Source organism: Chiloscyllium plagiosum, unplaced genomic scaffold (genome assembly GCF_037043375.1).
Source record: "Chiloscyllium plagiosum isolate Xiang-an unplaced genomic scaffold, Cpla_swu_hap1 HiC_scaffold_13, whole genome shotgun sequence".
Lineage (NCBI taxonomy): Eukaryota > Metazoa > Chordata > Chondrichthyes > Orectolobiformes > Hemiscylliidae > Chiloscyllium > Chiloscyllium plagiosum.
Window position 1 is genome coordinate 75,987,985 of NW_028270151.1, and position 14,270 is coordinate 76,002,254.

General features: G+C 37.0%; 1 protein-coding gene across 2 annotated transcripts in view; it reads left to right on the forward strand.

Moving 5' to 3' along the window:
- fam168b (family with sequence similarity 168 member B) overlaps positions 1–11,239 on the forward strand; it is a 44,570-nt gene extending 33,331 nt beyond the window's left edge. For both annotated transcript variants that reach the window (XM_043701918.2, XM_043701917.2), the window contains exons 5-7: positions 477–654; positions 3,296–3,427; positions 5,944–11,239. In XM_043701918.2, the coding sequence (XP_043557853.1) occupies positions 477–654; positions 3,296–3,408 (291 nt within the window). In that variant the 3' untranslated portion in view covers positions 3,409–3,427; positions 5,944–11,239. The remainder of the gene's footprint in view (positions 1–476; positions 655–3,295; positions 3,428–5,943) is intronic.
- The last annotated feature ends 3,031 nt before the right edge of the window (positions 11,240–14,270 follow it).

Consider the following 14,270-nt stretch of genomic DNA (forward strand, 5'->3'; position numbering starts at 1 on the left):
TTTCTAAATAGGAACAACAGTCACTGAATCAAGAAAACAAAACCTAACCAATTAGAGTTCACTATATACTTTCCAGCACCTAAAATACCAAAATTAGGTTTATCACTCACTATTTCATCATTCTAATTTCTCAAATCAAATGAGAGCAAGTTTCTGAGGAGTTTAGTGTAACTTGGTAGTACCTATTAATACAATAATTCCTACCTGCAAAAGCATCTGTATCTTCCAGAGCATAGAATTTACCTTTTCTGATTGCAGTAACTACAGTAGTGTCAGAGATAACATGTGACTAGGAAGCAGGTTGTGGTTAAACTTTGTATTTCTGTGCTGCATTGTCTGCAGTAAAATATTTCAGGGCTATTTTTGTGGTAGCAAGACATTTGGAAGAGAATTACATAGTTTTGATGTAATTTAAAGTTATTAAAATATCATGATCTTGAGTAATTGTGCTAATTTTTTTTCCCTTCTTGCAATAGCAAGGCACTTACTACACACAGCCTCTATATGCTGCACCGCCTCATGTAATTCATCACACCACAGTTGTTCAACCAAATGGAATGCCTGCTGCCATGTACCCACAACCAATTCCATCACCCAGAGCAAATGGTGTTGCCATGGGAATGGTAGCTGGGACCACTATGGCAATGTCAGCAGGTGTGTATCAGCATAAACTAGACTCTTGTACATTTCTTGCAATGTATTTTTGAGATTTAGCAGGCAAGTGTTAAATGTAACGTGCTTCAACTGGAGCAACTTGAAAATATATATATTGGAAGATTAAGTAAGAGTTATGCATAAAAATGTTAAATATTTTAAGCTATCCAACTAAAGGATACATTTTCTCAAGAAACAAAATCACTATCTTGGCATCAGTTATGGAAGGTTTAATTCTCAGAACATGACATTTCTCACGTTAGTTTCCAACTTCAAAAATTGGATTTTAATTACAAGTTTAGTTCTTTGCCCCTTTCTCTCAACTCCATGAGTAAATCTGTCCAGTTCTGAAATGACTGTTGTAAGTCACAAATGATCGCCTATGCGACTGTAATCTTGGCAGAGGCAATGGCCTTCTCATTTGCCTCACACTGGGTGAGATCATATCATCTTCCTTCAGTATTGCACCTTCATTGTCCAGCTAGTTAGGATTACTGTTGTCACATTTATTCTAATGTATCTAATTGGATTGAGTGAATCATCTGCAATAACTTCTGCACTTGCTCATGGACAGTTATCACTGGGGATTCCCCGAAGATCTATGCTTGGCCTGTTCCTCATCTCCTATGTTGTCCATCTGCAATATCATCCTCATAACAAACTTTTCTGATCTTTCCATTGTCTCTGATTCATGCCACTGTTTGGCTGGAATTTAGTACTGAATGAGCAGAAGTTTCCTTCAGGGAATCTTGAGAAAATTGTAGCCATTGTCTCAGGTCCCTACTACACTCCATTTGCTGGCCATCCACACCAGCCCTATGCCTGGCAGCTGTCTTGAGATTTAATCATACCATTCAGAATTATAGTATCATATTTGACACAGTTGAGTTTCTAACTATATTCTGAACCATTACCAAGATGGTCTACTTCCACCTTCACAACAGGGCTGATCTCACCACTTTCACCTCATCTATTGAAGCTTTCATACATTCTTTTGATAGATCTAAACTTGGCAATTCTAATGCTCTGTTGGGCTAAGCTTCCACTGTATCTAATCAAATGCTGTGCCTTGTTCTAACTTGTTCCATTATATTTAGTCAGCATGATTGTATTTGTTGACCTATATCGGCTGTTGGTCTGATGTGCCTCAGTTTTAAAATTCTCACTTTAAAATTCTCTTTGTTGTTGAATCCCTACAAGGCCTATCCCCTCCGCATCTCTTGGGCGGAGGCAATGGCCTATTAATATTATTGCTGGAGTGTTAATCCAAAGACCCAGATAATGTTCTGGGGATCTGGGTTTGATCTGGCAGACAGTGGAATTTGAATTCAATTTTTTAAAAATCTGAATTAAGTGTCTAATGACCATGAATCCATTGCTGATTGTCGGAAAAACCCATTTAGCTCACTAATATCCCTTAAGGAAGGATGTTGCCATCCTTACCTGGTCTGGCCGACATATGACTCCAGATACACAGCAATGTAGTTGACTCTTAACTATCCTCTGGGCAATTAGGGATGGGCAGTAGATGCCTAGCCAGCAATGCTCTCATCCCATGAATAAAGGTAACCTTGTCCAGCTTTAAGGGCTTGAGATGCTCTGATTCTGGCACTTTGAGTTATAGTGTTGCTCAACCATTTTTGGATATGTTTTAAGCTACCTTGATCCTAAGTTTTAGTTTTTCCTCCCTTAGCTCTTCTATCTCTTACTCCTCCTTTTAAAATTAAGCTTAAATCTTGCATCTTTGATCTTCAGTGTTGGTCTTCTAACCTGATGGCTCCCATTATGGCTTAGTGAAAACTTTTATTTGAACCCTCTTGTAAAAAGCACCTTGAAATATTTAACTAGGTTGTCTACCTTATGTAATGAGTTGTTAATTTGTTGATGTAATGAGAATCCTTACATGTATGTATGAAGCTTCTGGCTGCTTTTAGGAGTGTTTATAATCTGGTTTGTCAGATTTCACATGTATGTGCCAACTTGTTTCTGGAACCCAACCCAATTTCCTGTCTACAAAAAATTGTGGTCAAACACAAGTGAGAAAATGCTTAAATTTGTGTGGCTTGTTTTTGAGTAATAAATACAGTTGACTTCCATCAAACCAGTAACTTTCTTAAAGCAGAAGCAGTGCTGGAGAAACGTGGGGTCTGGCAACATCTGTAGAGAGAAAATAATCAACATTTTGAATCCAGTAACATTTCAAAGGATTACTGGACTTAAAACATTAACTCTGTTCTCTTTTTTTACAGGTGCTGCCAGACCTGCTATGTTGCTGCAGCACTCTGTTTTTGTTTCAGATTTCCAGCATCCACAGTTCTGTGTTAATTTTTCTAAAGACTTTGTGGCTTGAGCTCATCGTTGTTTTGAAAAGGAGAATTGACTTAAACATAAGCCTAGTTTCTTTTCTACATTCAATAGTATGTCATTAAGATATTTATTAAAGAGTTTGTGGATGGAAGAATATGTGTAGCAGTTAGAATTCATATTGTCTGATCTTTAGTTAAAAGTTTATCTGTCACTCCAGTTTTTTCTGAAGGTATGGATGCTTTTTGTAACTCTTGTCTTTTGAGCGTGATTGGTGCTTCAACTGAATCTGGCATTGAGATTGCGTTTCATTTAAAAATAAATTATTTTTTTGCAGGCACTTTGTTGACAACTCATTCCCCAACACCAGTAGCTCCTCATCCAGTTTCCTTGCCTGCTTATAGGACTCCGGGAACGCCTACCTACAACTACGTACCCTCACAGTGGTGATCAGCTAGTAACTGAAAATGCAAGTCTGCCTTCTTTCATTGTGGAGCAGTCCCTTTTAAAGTTTAGCCAATCATAGCTGATTTAAGAAATTGATATTTTTAGTCATGATAACATACCTCATTTTGGCCTAATTTCAGCTGAAATTCAAATTCAAGAACAATTCAGTCAGCCAGATTTGTGTTGTGCTGCTAATTGTTTCATTTCTGGAATATTACATTGTCAGAACTGCTGTTAGCATGGGACATTGAATTTGCAAGAGTTTCAGTTCAATTGATGATACAGCCTCTTTAAATAAACTTTAAGCTCATTTTATTAAAATGGGAACAAGCTCTTCATATCTATGCATGTGGATGGTAGACTCCATTTTTTTCAGTGCAGTAGTTGATGACTGTTGTTGCACAAAGAATCTCAATCAGTTATAGTCATCAAGTAACTCTTGCTGGATTAATGTATATCTTAGCTTACAGCAGAGCTGTGATGTCATTTTCCCACAATATTGGGGCATGAGTGATTTACATTACATAAAATCGATGATATCCAATTTGCTAGATAACAGTTTTGATCACGGCTAACCCTTTAACTGAAGCAGACTGTGTTATTGACCTTGTAGATGCAGATTGATTGCTTTACCTTAAACGTAGTTGTCTCTTTATCAAGCTTCACTATCTATTTAATGAATACAAAAGACTTAATTTCATACATATTGACTGAAATGTGTTCTGTTAAATCAAATTTAATTTTCAATACTTCTTGAATACTTACATCCAATCACTAATCTTTGGTTCCTTAATATAGATGATCATAAATGTAGAGTATAAACCTATTTGGCGATAAGATAAATGAGAGATCATGCAGCTGTTCTGAAGTGAAGGGTAGCAATACCTGAGAAATGTGCTGTGAAATAATTACTCCCTTCAGAGGTTCTATTGAGACTTTAATATATTTCTCTATAAAAGGCAGGGCATGCATTTTGAAATGAATGTGTCACTAACATCTGAAAACAGTTACAAATGAGAAACCTTCAGTTACCTCAGGGCACAAGTACCTGAATTTGCAATCCATATTACAGCCAGGATTCGATTTACACAACTTTGAAAAACCAACATAAATAACATTAGATTTGTGGGAAATACATAAATCAGAATTCAAGTCGAATGCATATTTTTACCAAAATAAAAATGAGCAGTTGCTCACGTGATTAAAATTGCAGCTGATGGAAAATATCTACTCAATTATACCATTTCCAATATCTGCTATCCTCACTTTGACATATCTTTATACATTCTAGGCAAATTCTGCCATAGGTTCGCCAGTAGAATATCAGGGAGCTCCACGATCCAACAGCGCTGGGTCCAAGTTTACCATTTAGGCAAATTCTCTGCGTCTGTCTTTATTTTAATGCTTGAATTTTATTAGTTCACCAATAGTTTTTGACATGCTTAGCAATGGCGCATTAGTTTTCTTCATGGCATATTCTGAAGAGTTAGGAGGTACAAACAGCACCATTGCTGGTGCAAGGATTAAGTTACAAGATAGGTTCACATTTCATTTTTCATTATAACTGTGGGCATAGGAACTTACACTGGAAAAATTTGATACCAAAGTGTGTCATGTGTGTGGCAGCAGAAAGGATGAGTTTGAGAAACAGGAAATCTTGCATATACATATGCTCTTAATTGAGAAATTTTTCATCTTTGTGATTGGCTCAAGCATGGGCTGTTCTATTTTTTCCTATTCTTCACTGTTTAGAGGAATGTTTGAAGTAAATTCAATTCATATCCCTCATGGAGTCACAATACTTAATTACTTTTCACCTTCCAATCCATTCATAAGCACTGGTCTACAATTTGATGTTTGCAAATCTGCAAAAAACCTGAAATATGTCTAAGTAAATTATGCAATTCTTAATTTTCTACATGTTACACTTTACTGAACTATATAGCTCGGTTGTTCATTTTGTCAATTAAACTATTTGAATTTCCGCAAAAAAACTTCCTTTTGGAACACAGATCAATTGAGGTACAGGAAAAATAATTTTTTGCCAGTGAGACAACAGTGTTTACACAGAAAATCTATTTTGTTGGTATCTCTATTTTGTATTTACTGACAGTCTTACAACTAAAATGTAATCTTGACATTTTCATTACTTAAGATACTTATGATGTTTACTGATTTAGTTAACTCTTGACTCTCTATGGTTTGGACTATTGACCAGATTTGTTCACTGGGAAGTTAAAGTTTCTGTTTATACCAGTGTGCCCTGCTTTTACTGTTGGAGCACACGTATGATTAATGAGGAAAGATAAATCCATGTTTTCTCAAAGTCTTGCACAGAATAGTTAAATGAGAGTCACCCATACTCGGAATTAGTAGGATTTCAAATTAATCAAGCTCTGAACATTTTTCAGTAAGCACTTAATGTATAATTTGTTGTAAGGCAGCTTCTGTGTTCAGTGGTTGTGGTTCAGTTTGACTTGGGCACTGAAATAGAACTTAATTGCGAATAATTCTTTCTTAAAAACATCTCTTTCACAGGTTGAAAGGTGGGAGATATGCAATCAAACAAGTCTTAACACTTGGTGCTGAATCCCACATATCTCCAACCAGGATCCTTCCTTCCAGCACATCAATGCTCTCAACACTTGCCAAACACTACCAAAAAAAGTCTTGGAAGATTATCATGGCTGCATATCTTGCATCTTGGAACTCAGCAGTACTCAAGTCTTAACAGCAAAACCTGTTTTGTGGACTGTCTTGCAATTTTATAGATTACACGAAAGGGAGTATAAGCATATTTGGATTCCTATCTAGTTCAATGCATGTTACAAAATGCTTGCTCAAATCTACCTGCAATGACTAATGCAAACCATCATATGCAAAATCCAAAGGAACTGAGGTTCAAAAATATTTTGCAACTTAATTTCAATAATGCAGAGTTTTATTGTATGTAATGTTTTAAACAAAAAGAGTTGTGCAAGTGAATTTATGGAGCTCTCCAGAATACAAAGCTTCTGGCTGATCTGTTGGACTGGAATTTTTTTAATGGGAGCAGTTAAAATTTCTTTAGCCAGATTATTAATTTGCATTTACAGTACAGCACCTGGAGGTGGTGTTCAGGTAGGCACGAAATGGAACCTACAGGTGTTGTCTTGACAGTCATTTTTTTTTTCCATTTTTAAACGATATTAGATTCAGTGTGACATTAGAGAAAAAGGCAGCATTAGAGATTAAAATGAGACAAATGGAGCAAATGTGCAGGCATATTTTAAACACATCTGGAACAGCTGGTAGGGGAAATAGAAGTATTTTTCTATTCTTTGATTTAATATTGCAGTATCATTATAAATGCCTCTGATTTAAAATCATGACATTTGATGGTTTTTAGCCTTTTAATTTGGTAACTATTTTTTTCCGTGACAAGTTTTCCCATTAGTTATTGTCAAATGCAAATCACTGATTATCATCTTGGTCAATAGATAATATAAAATACAATTTTTTTTTCATATTTGGCTCCTCAAATTATAGGCCTCATTTCTTTTAAGTGTTGGCACAATATTGGTGACTATGTTTATCAAGTTCACATAATTTTTGTCACAGTCTCATTTGATTTGTTCCAGGCTGTGTATCACATAGGATGACTTCATTAGTCAAGCAGAGTTGAATAACATTTTGAAGGCATTTATGACTAATGCTTCTGAATATATAAACTGTAGTATGAAACCAAAGGAGGTAAATTTCTTAATTTTGGTTTGGAAATCTGTCCGTTACATGATCCCATAATTTTCATTGGATTTTCATAGGAGTTGTTGGTTTTGCAACAGTCATGTTTGAATTGAACAACAGACTGCAACTGTCAGATAACATCTGCTTACTAACTGAAGAAAAGGCAGATCCCCTTTATCCTGCATATATTAGCTTTCTCCCCAATCTCTACATGCAATTCAATGAGCAATAACTCTTCTTAGTCCCAATGACCTGGGTAATGCCATTCTTGAGCTTATTGTCAGAAGATACAAGTGAATAGTGTAGGCTGACTTATCTTTCAGCTTTACCTATTGGGCTAATTGCCTTACCCAATCAGCTTGACTAAGAGCCAGACCTCACTGCATTGGATGAGGAATTACAGGGAAAATGAAACTTGAAAATCTTGAATTATGATATCCAATGTAAAAATACTGAGTTCCACTTGCATACTTTTTTCAATTGTTATTTCCTGTTCAAAACAAATCAATAATGCAAGTCTGAAAGGTCAAATGGATGAACTAACCACTCCTTGTGTTTATAATGGCCAGGAATCTCTTTAGTTCTTTGATGTTTCAAAGCCCCTAAGCACTGCATAATAATTTCAATGCAAAATTTTTTGTGACAGTAAGAAACTAATTGATAAAATTGAGTAAGATCTTGTCCGTGTCAATTTCCAGTCCCTCTTGGAGATTGATAATACACTAAGCCTTCATGGAAGTTAATTACAGAAATGACAGCTAATCTGTGATGAAACCTAATTGTGTCTGTGCACTAGGATTGTCTAGCAGTGTGGCTGAGAGCATTCAGCTGTCCTCCTGGTTGTACTTGTGATATAAGTAATGCAGGGGAGTATTTTGGATTGCTTCTGGCACCATACGTGATGCAAGAGGATCCAACGTCTTGAGTTAGTTTTTATTTCTAGACTTGTCAAATTTTACCTGAATTAGCACAAATTGAGGAAAGTAGTTGTGGACACCATTGAACAACTTATTTTAATGTAGAGGAATTAGTCAGTTTAATGAATTGAAATTGTTTTTGATAGTAGCTAGCAAAGAAATAGTCAAGGGGAACAAGCACATAACTTTTAGAACTCGTATCTTTCCTATTCCATTTTTCTATATTGAACTTTTATAATGGATTTAGCATGTATGTTAACTTCATTTTAAAATACTTCCACGACCAATTTCTTAACCTGTTTTGGATAGCCAGCAGCATTGCTACTGGGAATGTAATGAAAAAGACATTTAACTTTAAAAAATGGAGCAGTATGAAATTACTGGGTTGTTTATTGAACATGAATTCAAGTTTTAATATATCTGATTGCACTCACTGCCGTTTGTGTGCCAAGTGCAGTAGTTTTGCAAGAGGTTTCACTGATAGTGGTGTCCTGCAGGCCTACAGAGTATCTCGGTTTCAGAAAAGCAATGCATGTTTGAACAGGTATTTCTAAGGTTACCTTTTATAAATCCTGCATTAAAATTACATGATCAAGGAGGGAGCTTAAAATTGTGTTCATATACATTTCATTCCTTTTAGAGATTGAAGTGAGTTAGGTAATGAATTCTTCACTTGTGTTCTAAGTAAAATTGTGTGATGTTACATCGGTCAGGGTTTGTTTTTTGATCTAGTATTGACAGGGTTTGGAAACTTTTGAGATACTTCGCACTATAATATGGTTTTTCATTCTATAAACATGCATCATGACAGACTACATCAACCTTCTAAAAGATTCTCAAAAAGTACAAAGATTCCAATTTTGACTTATAAAAATTTATTACACTATGTAAATTTTAAAGGAAAAGTGTAATTGATAGTTCCTTTAAAGATTTATAAGTTGCCAATAAGGGCTTAGAATGAAACAAAAATTGAACATAAATAGCTAACCTATAATTAACACTGTACACTGGATTAATATGATTTCCTTTAATTTCCTTATTTTTAATCTTTTCTTTTTACATCCTTCTCAGTGCTTCACCTCACCTGCTATGGTGTAATATATGCTGAAATATTTTCTATCGTGGCATCAGTGTGGACTTTGTAACTGAGTGCAGCATGGAAATTTTCTTGTTCAGTGTGGTTTTTCAAATATGCAGCCCTTGCATCTTGATCACTTGGCATCAATTGTGCTTCTGTAGTACTGCTGCATTACAGAAGTTAGTGGCTAATCAAATAATGAAGGCTAAATCCACAGTGCATAGCTGCTGAGACAGCATTTACCTTATACAATTCCTTTTCTTTCAATGTATGTTTCAAGGAGAAAATAATGGGTAGTGAGAAGAAGAAAAATCAACCATGGAAGCCTGCCATGGACAATGTTTAATATAGAGCACTGTTTAAATCTGGGAGTTTCTTCATGTTACACTGCTGTACATGCACTCATTTGAAATAATGCAGTTTATGTTAAGTTTTAAATTTAGTTGCTTTTTATATTTAAAAAAAACTTGGTAGACCAAATTATGCTTTGTTGCACAAATTTTGACAAAACACTCATTTGGTGCTTTGGCCATTCTTTAGTGTTCATACTGGTTACTTTTGGCATTTCAAGTCGTTCCTTGGGATGATTTTAGTGTTGTTTCATAAAGTGGGTGGAAGAGAATCCAAAATTTCAGTCTCTTAACATCCAGAAACTTGTGGATGCCCAAGTTTGAAATTTACGAATGGCCATCCAACTTTCTGCACTTTGGATTGGGAGACATTCAAGTTAATTCTGAGCTGTTGTTGCATTGTTGAAGGAACATGCATGCTTGGCATACTAATTCTATTTGTTCTCTCAAACATTCTGGTTTGAAGAAGGTATTGAACTGATTTATAGAATTACATGAGGGATAAAATATACTGCAAGATCTGTAGCCTCATGCAATTTTGAGACTTGGAAATATTCTAAAGCATTTGTCAAAGCTGTTTGGGGTAACACATATGCTCAGGGACAGATTGAGAATGACCACCTTGTGTTGAGCTAAAGATTATGTATTTCACCATGGTTCATGAATACTGTATGTCATTGAAGTGTAATTTCTATTTAACCTAACGCCTCAACAATTCTCACACTCAAATTGGGTGTGTTCCTTCAATGCAATTCAGTGTTCAACTGAAGTACTTTGCAGTTAAATACTTGTTTTAAATATTGGGTTAGGGCAAAAGAAGAGCCGTACAATAAACATTAGTAATCAGTACGGATCTTTGGGGAAAATGTCTCTTCATACATTGTATATGTTTGCATGGTCTTTTAAAGCAGTTAATAACTGGATTGACTAACCCTTCAAATGTTGAATCCTAGCCAAGCAATGAAATGCTGTTTTTTCTAACCATTCTTTTTATTGGATGTAGAGGTTCTGCTTCCCCCCCCCCCCCCCTCCCCCCTCCTTTTGCATTAAAAGCATTTATTGGGAAGCAAACACCAATTAGAATTTAAAGACCATTTAAAAAAACAAAATATAAAGGAGCTACCATCTGTTCTCAGAGTCTTCAACCTAATCCTGACCCCCTCCCCAGCTTGCATTCTTATCAGACTTGGTGTGATTCAGTGTACACAGCTGCTCAGCAGTAGTCTAGGTGGATGTAATCTGAACTATTTCCCCATTCTAATTTTTTAAAAAGTTGGGATTTTGAATAGCAGCATCTTACAGAATGAGTAGATTGTGTTTGGTGTGCAGTATAGTGCTGTATGACAGCTTTTCTGTTCAAAATAAAATGAGCATATGCAACACATAGGCACAGCAGAATCACCCCAGTGAGAGTTACGTACATTTTTGTTAGAGGCACACTTTTTTAAAAAATTGACTTTCAAACACTATGCTTAATAAAAAGAATATTATTTTGGTACTTATTTAGTCTCAGTCAGTGTCGTCTTCCGGAAATTAGTTATAAAGCACCGTTTTACATTGGATAACATAAACCAGAAATTCTGACAATTCCTTTCTGAGCCAGTTCAATTATGTGTAAATTCATACATTGTTATTTTTTTAAAAGCAATCTGACAAGTAGATGAGCTCAGATTTAAAAAGAAACTTCAAGGCATGTTTATTGTAACAAGAATTGTTATGTATTAATACTTAAGTTTTCAATAAAGATTGACTTGTGTTGCTTACCTTTTGTTGTGAAGTTACTTGTGCTTTCATCCAGAGAACTGATTTACTTTCCTATATATGGTATTTAAAGTTTGATTCAATGTAAATTTATGCCTGCATTAGGCGAAGTGTTTTTTTTAAACGCACAGGATTTGAACGTCAAAGCCTGGGCCAGCATTTGTTACCTATTCCTAATTGCCCTTAAAAGGTTAATGGTGAGCTGCCTCCTTAAGAGTTATCCAGACGTGAAACATTAGCTTACTCTCTCAATGGATGGTGCCTGACCCACTGTGATTTCCAGCATTTGTTATTTTCAGTACAGATTCCAGCATCTGCAGTGATTTGCTCCTACTTGTTGCTACAGTCTCTGGTATTCATACACTTATAGTGCTTTTAGCCTGGAAATAGTAGGAGTTTGATGCAGTAATGTTGATGGAACAGAGCTACTAACTCAGGGTGGTATGTGATATGTTGGGGACTTGCAGGTGGCATTTAGTGCAGTTTCAATCTTGAGGCTTAATTACTGATTAGTCTTTGCTGTAAATACAGTTGACTGGAAATTTTGCTCCACCATCAGCTGAAACACTCAGGCCAACAGACTACTGAGTTCTTCAATCCTGGGGAACAGCAACAGATCATTTTATTCTGAACTTATCAATTCTAAGGCAGTGCTTATGTAAATGTGTCTACTGTTAAACCAATTCAGAAGATGGTAATGTACCATAGGTTTTATTCTCATTGCAATATATGTAATTTTGTGGAAGACAACTTTCCACAATTGCAACCATCATTTATAATGGAATAATAACTGAAGTATATGCATGTGGCTGAAAAGCAGCTAGAATTCTTAGAAATATTTTGTTGCTTAAATTGTTAGCCTGACACCAACTGCTGCTTTACGTTTCCCTGCGTAATTTGAACAAGCCTAACTACACCATGTATTGGCCCATCACACACAATATTCTCAATGTTAAAAACTACTTCAGTATTAAACTATTTTTTTCTTCTCTACCCTGCAACAATTAGCTCAATCAGTGTACAGCCATCAAACCTTGTGAAATAAAAGCTGACTGGGCAGAATTGATATAACAGCAAAGATAACAAAATATTAATGGACAGAAAAAGCTCGCCAGAAATATAACATCAAAAGTTTTTAATAACTATTTAAATAAGCATAATCAAAATAGTGGTTGATCCTACATACCATAAAGTCCGTCTAGGGAATTAATAGTTAGGATTTTAACAAGAAATACTGGATGAAGTGTAAAAGTATTTTCCTTACTTCATTACAGACAATACAAAATATCCCAGAAGTAGCAATTAATCAGGAAATGGAAAGAAGGAATTGAAGAAAATCACAATCACCAGAGAAGATGGTCTCAACTGGGGACTTTTTCAATGACAGTTTCGATCTGTTTACTTTGTGATCTGTTATATTGCTAACAAGAGGATTGATATTATTAACAAAGGACAATTTAAGACATTGCAACAATGTTGCTGGAAAAGCTCCATCAGCTAATGTAATTTTGAAATAATTTAGATAAATATGAGGTGCTGCATTTTGGAAAGGCAAATTAGGGCAGAGACCCTAAAGTGTAGGTTCATAGAGTCCCTTGAAAATGGACTTGCAGGTAGACAAGTTAGTGAAGAAAGCATTTGGTATGCTTGCCTTTATTGGTCAGAGCATTGAGTATACTAAAGGGGACGTCATGTTGCGGCCGTACAGGACATTGGTTCAGCCACTTTTGGAATATTGCGTGCAATTCTGCTCTCCATGCTATAGGAAGGATGTTGTAAAACTTGAAAGGGTTCAGAAAAAAATTTACAAGGATGTTGCCAGCGTTTGAAGGTTTCCGTTATAGGGAGAGGCTGAATAGGCTGGGGCTGTTTTCCGTGGAGCATTGGAGACTGAGAGGTGGCCTTATAGATGTTTATTAAATCATGAGGAACATGGATAGGCTAAATCAATAAGGTATTTTCCCTGGGGTGGGGGAGTCCACAACTAGCGGATATTGATTTAGGGTGAGAAGGGAAAGATATAAAAGGGACGGTGCATGTATGGAATAAGCTTTTAGAGGAAGTGATGGCAGGTACAATTACAAGATTTAAAAGGCATCTGAATGAGCATATGAATAGGAATGGCATGCTCCCGCGAGGAGGTTGAGCAATTCATCAACTTCACCAACACATTTCACCCTGACCTTAAATTTACCTGGACCATCTCTGACACCTCCCTCCCCTTCCTGGACCTCTCCATCTCCATCAGTGATGACCGACTTGACACTGACATTTTCTACAAACCCACCGACTCCCACAGCTACCTGGATTACACCTCTTCCCACCCTACCTCCTGCAAAAATGCCATCCCGTATTCCCAATTCCTCCGCCGTATCTGCTCCCAGGAGGAGCGGTTCCACCATAGAACACACCAGATGGTCTCCTTCTTTAGAGACCGCAATTTCCCTTCCCACGTGGTTAAAGATGCCCTCCAACGCATCTCATCCACCTCCGCCCTCAGACCCAACCCCTCCAACCGCAACAAGGACAGAACGCCCCTGGTGCTCACCTTCCACCCTACCAACCTTCGCATAAACCAAATCATCCGCTGACATTTCCGCCACCTCCAAACAGACCCCACCACCAGGGATATATTTCCCTCCCCACCCCTCTCCGCCTTCCACAAAGACCGTTCCCTCCGTGACTACCTGGTCAGGTCCACGCCCCCCTACGACCCACCCTCCCATCCTGGCACTTTCCCCTGCCACCGCAGGAACTGTAAAACCTGCGCCCACACCTCCTCCCTCACCTCTATCCAAGGCCCCAAAGGAGCTTTCCACATCCATCAAAGTTTTACCTGCACATCCACTAATATCATCTATTGTATCCGTTGCTCCCGATGCGGTCTCCTCTACATTGGGGAGACTGGGCGCCTCCTAGCAGAGCGCTTTAGGGAACATCTCCGAGACACCCGCACCAATCAACCAAATCGCCCAGTGGCTCAACATTTCAACTCCCCCTCCCACTCTGCCGAGGATATGGAGGTGCTGGGCC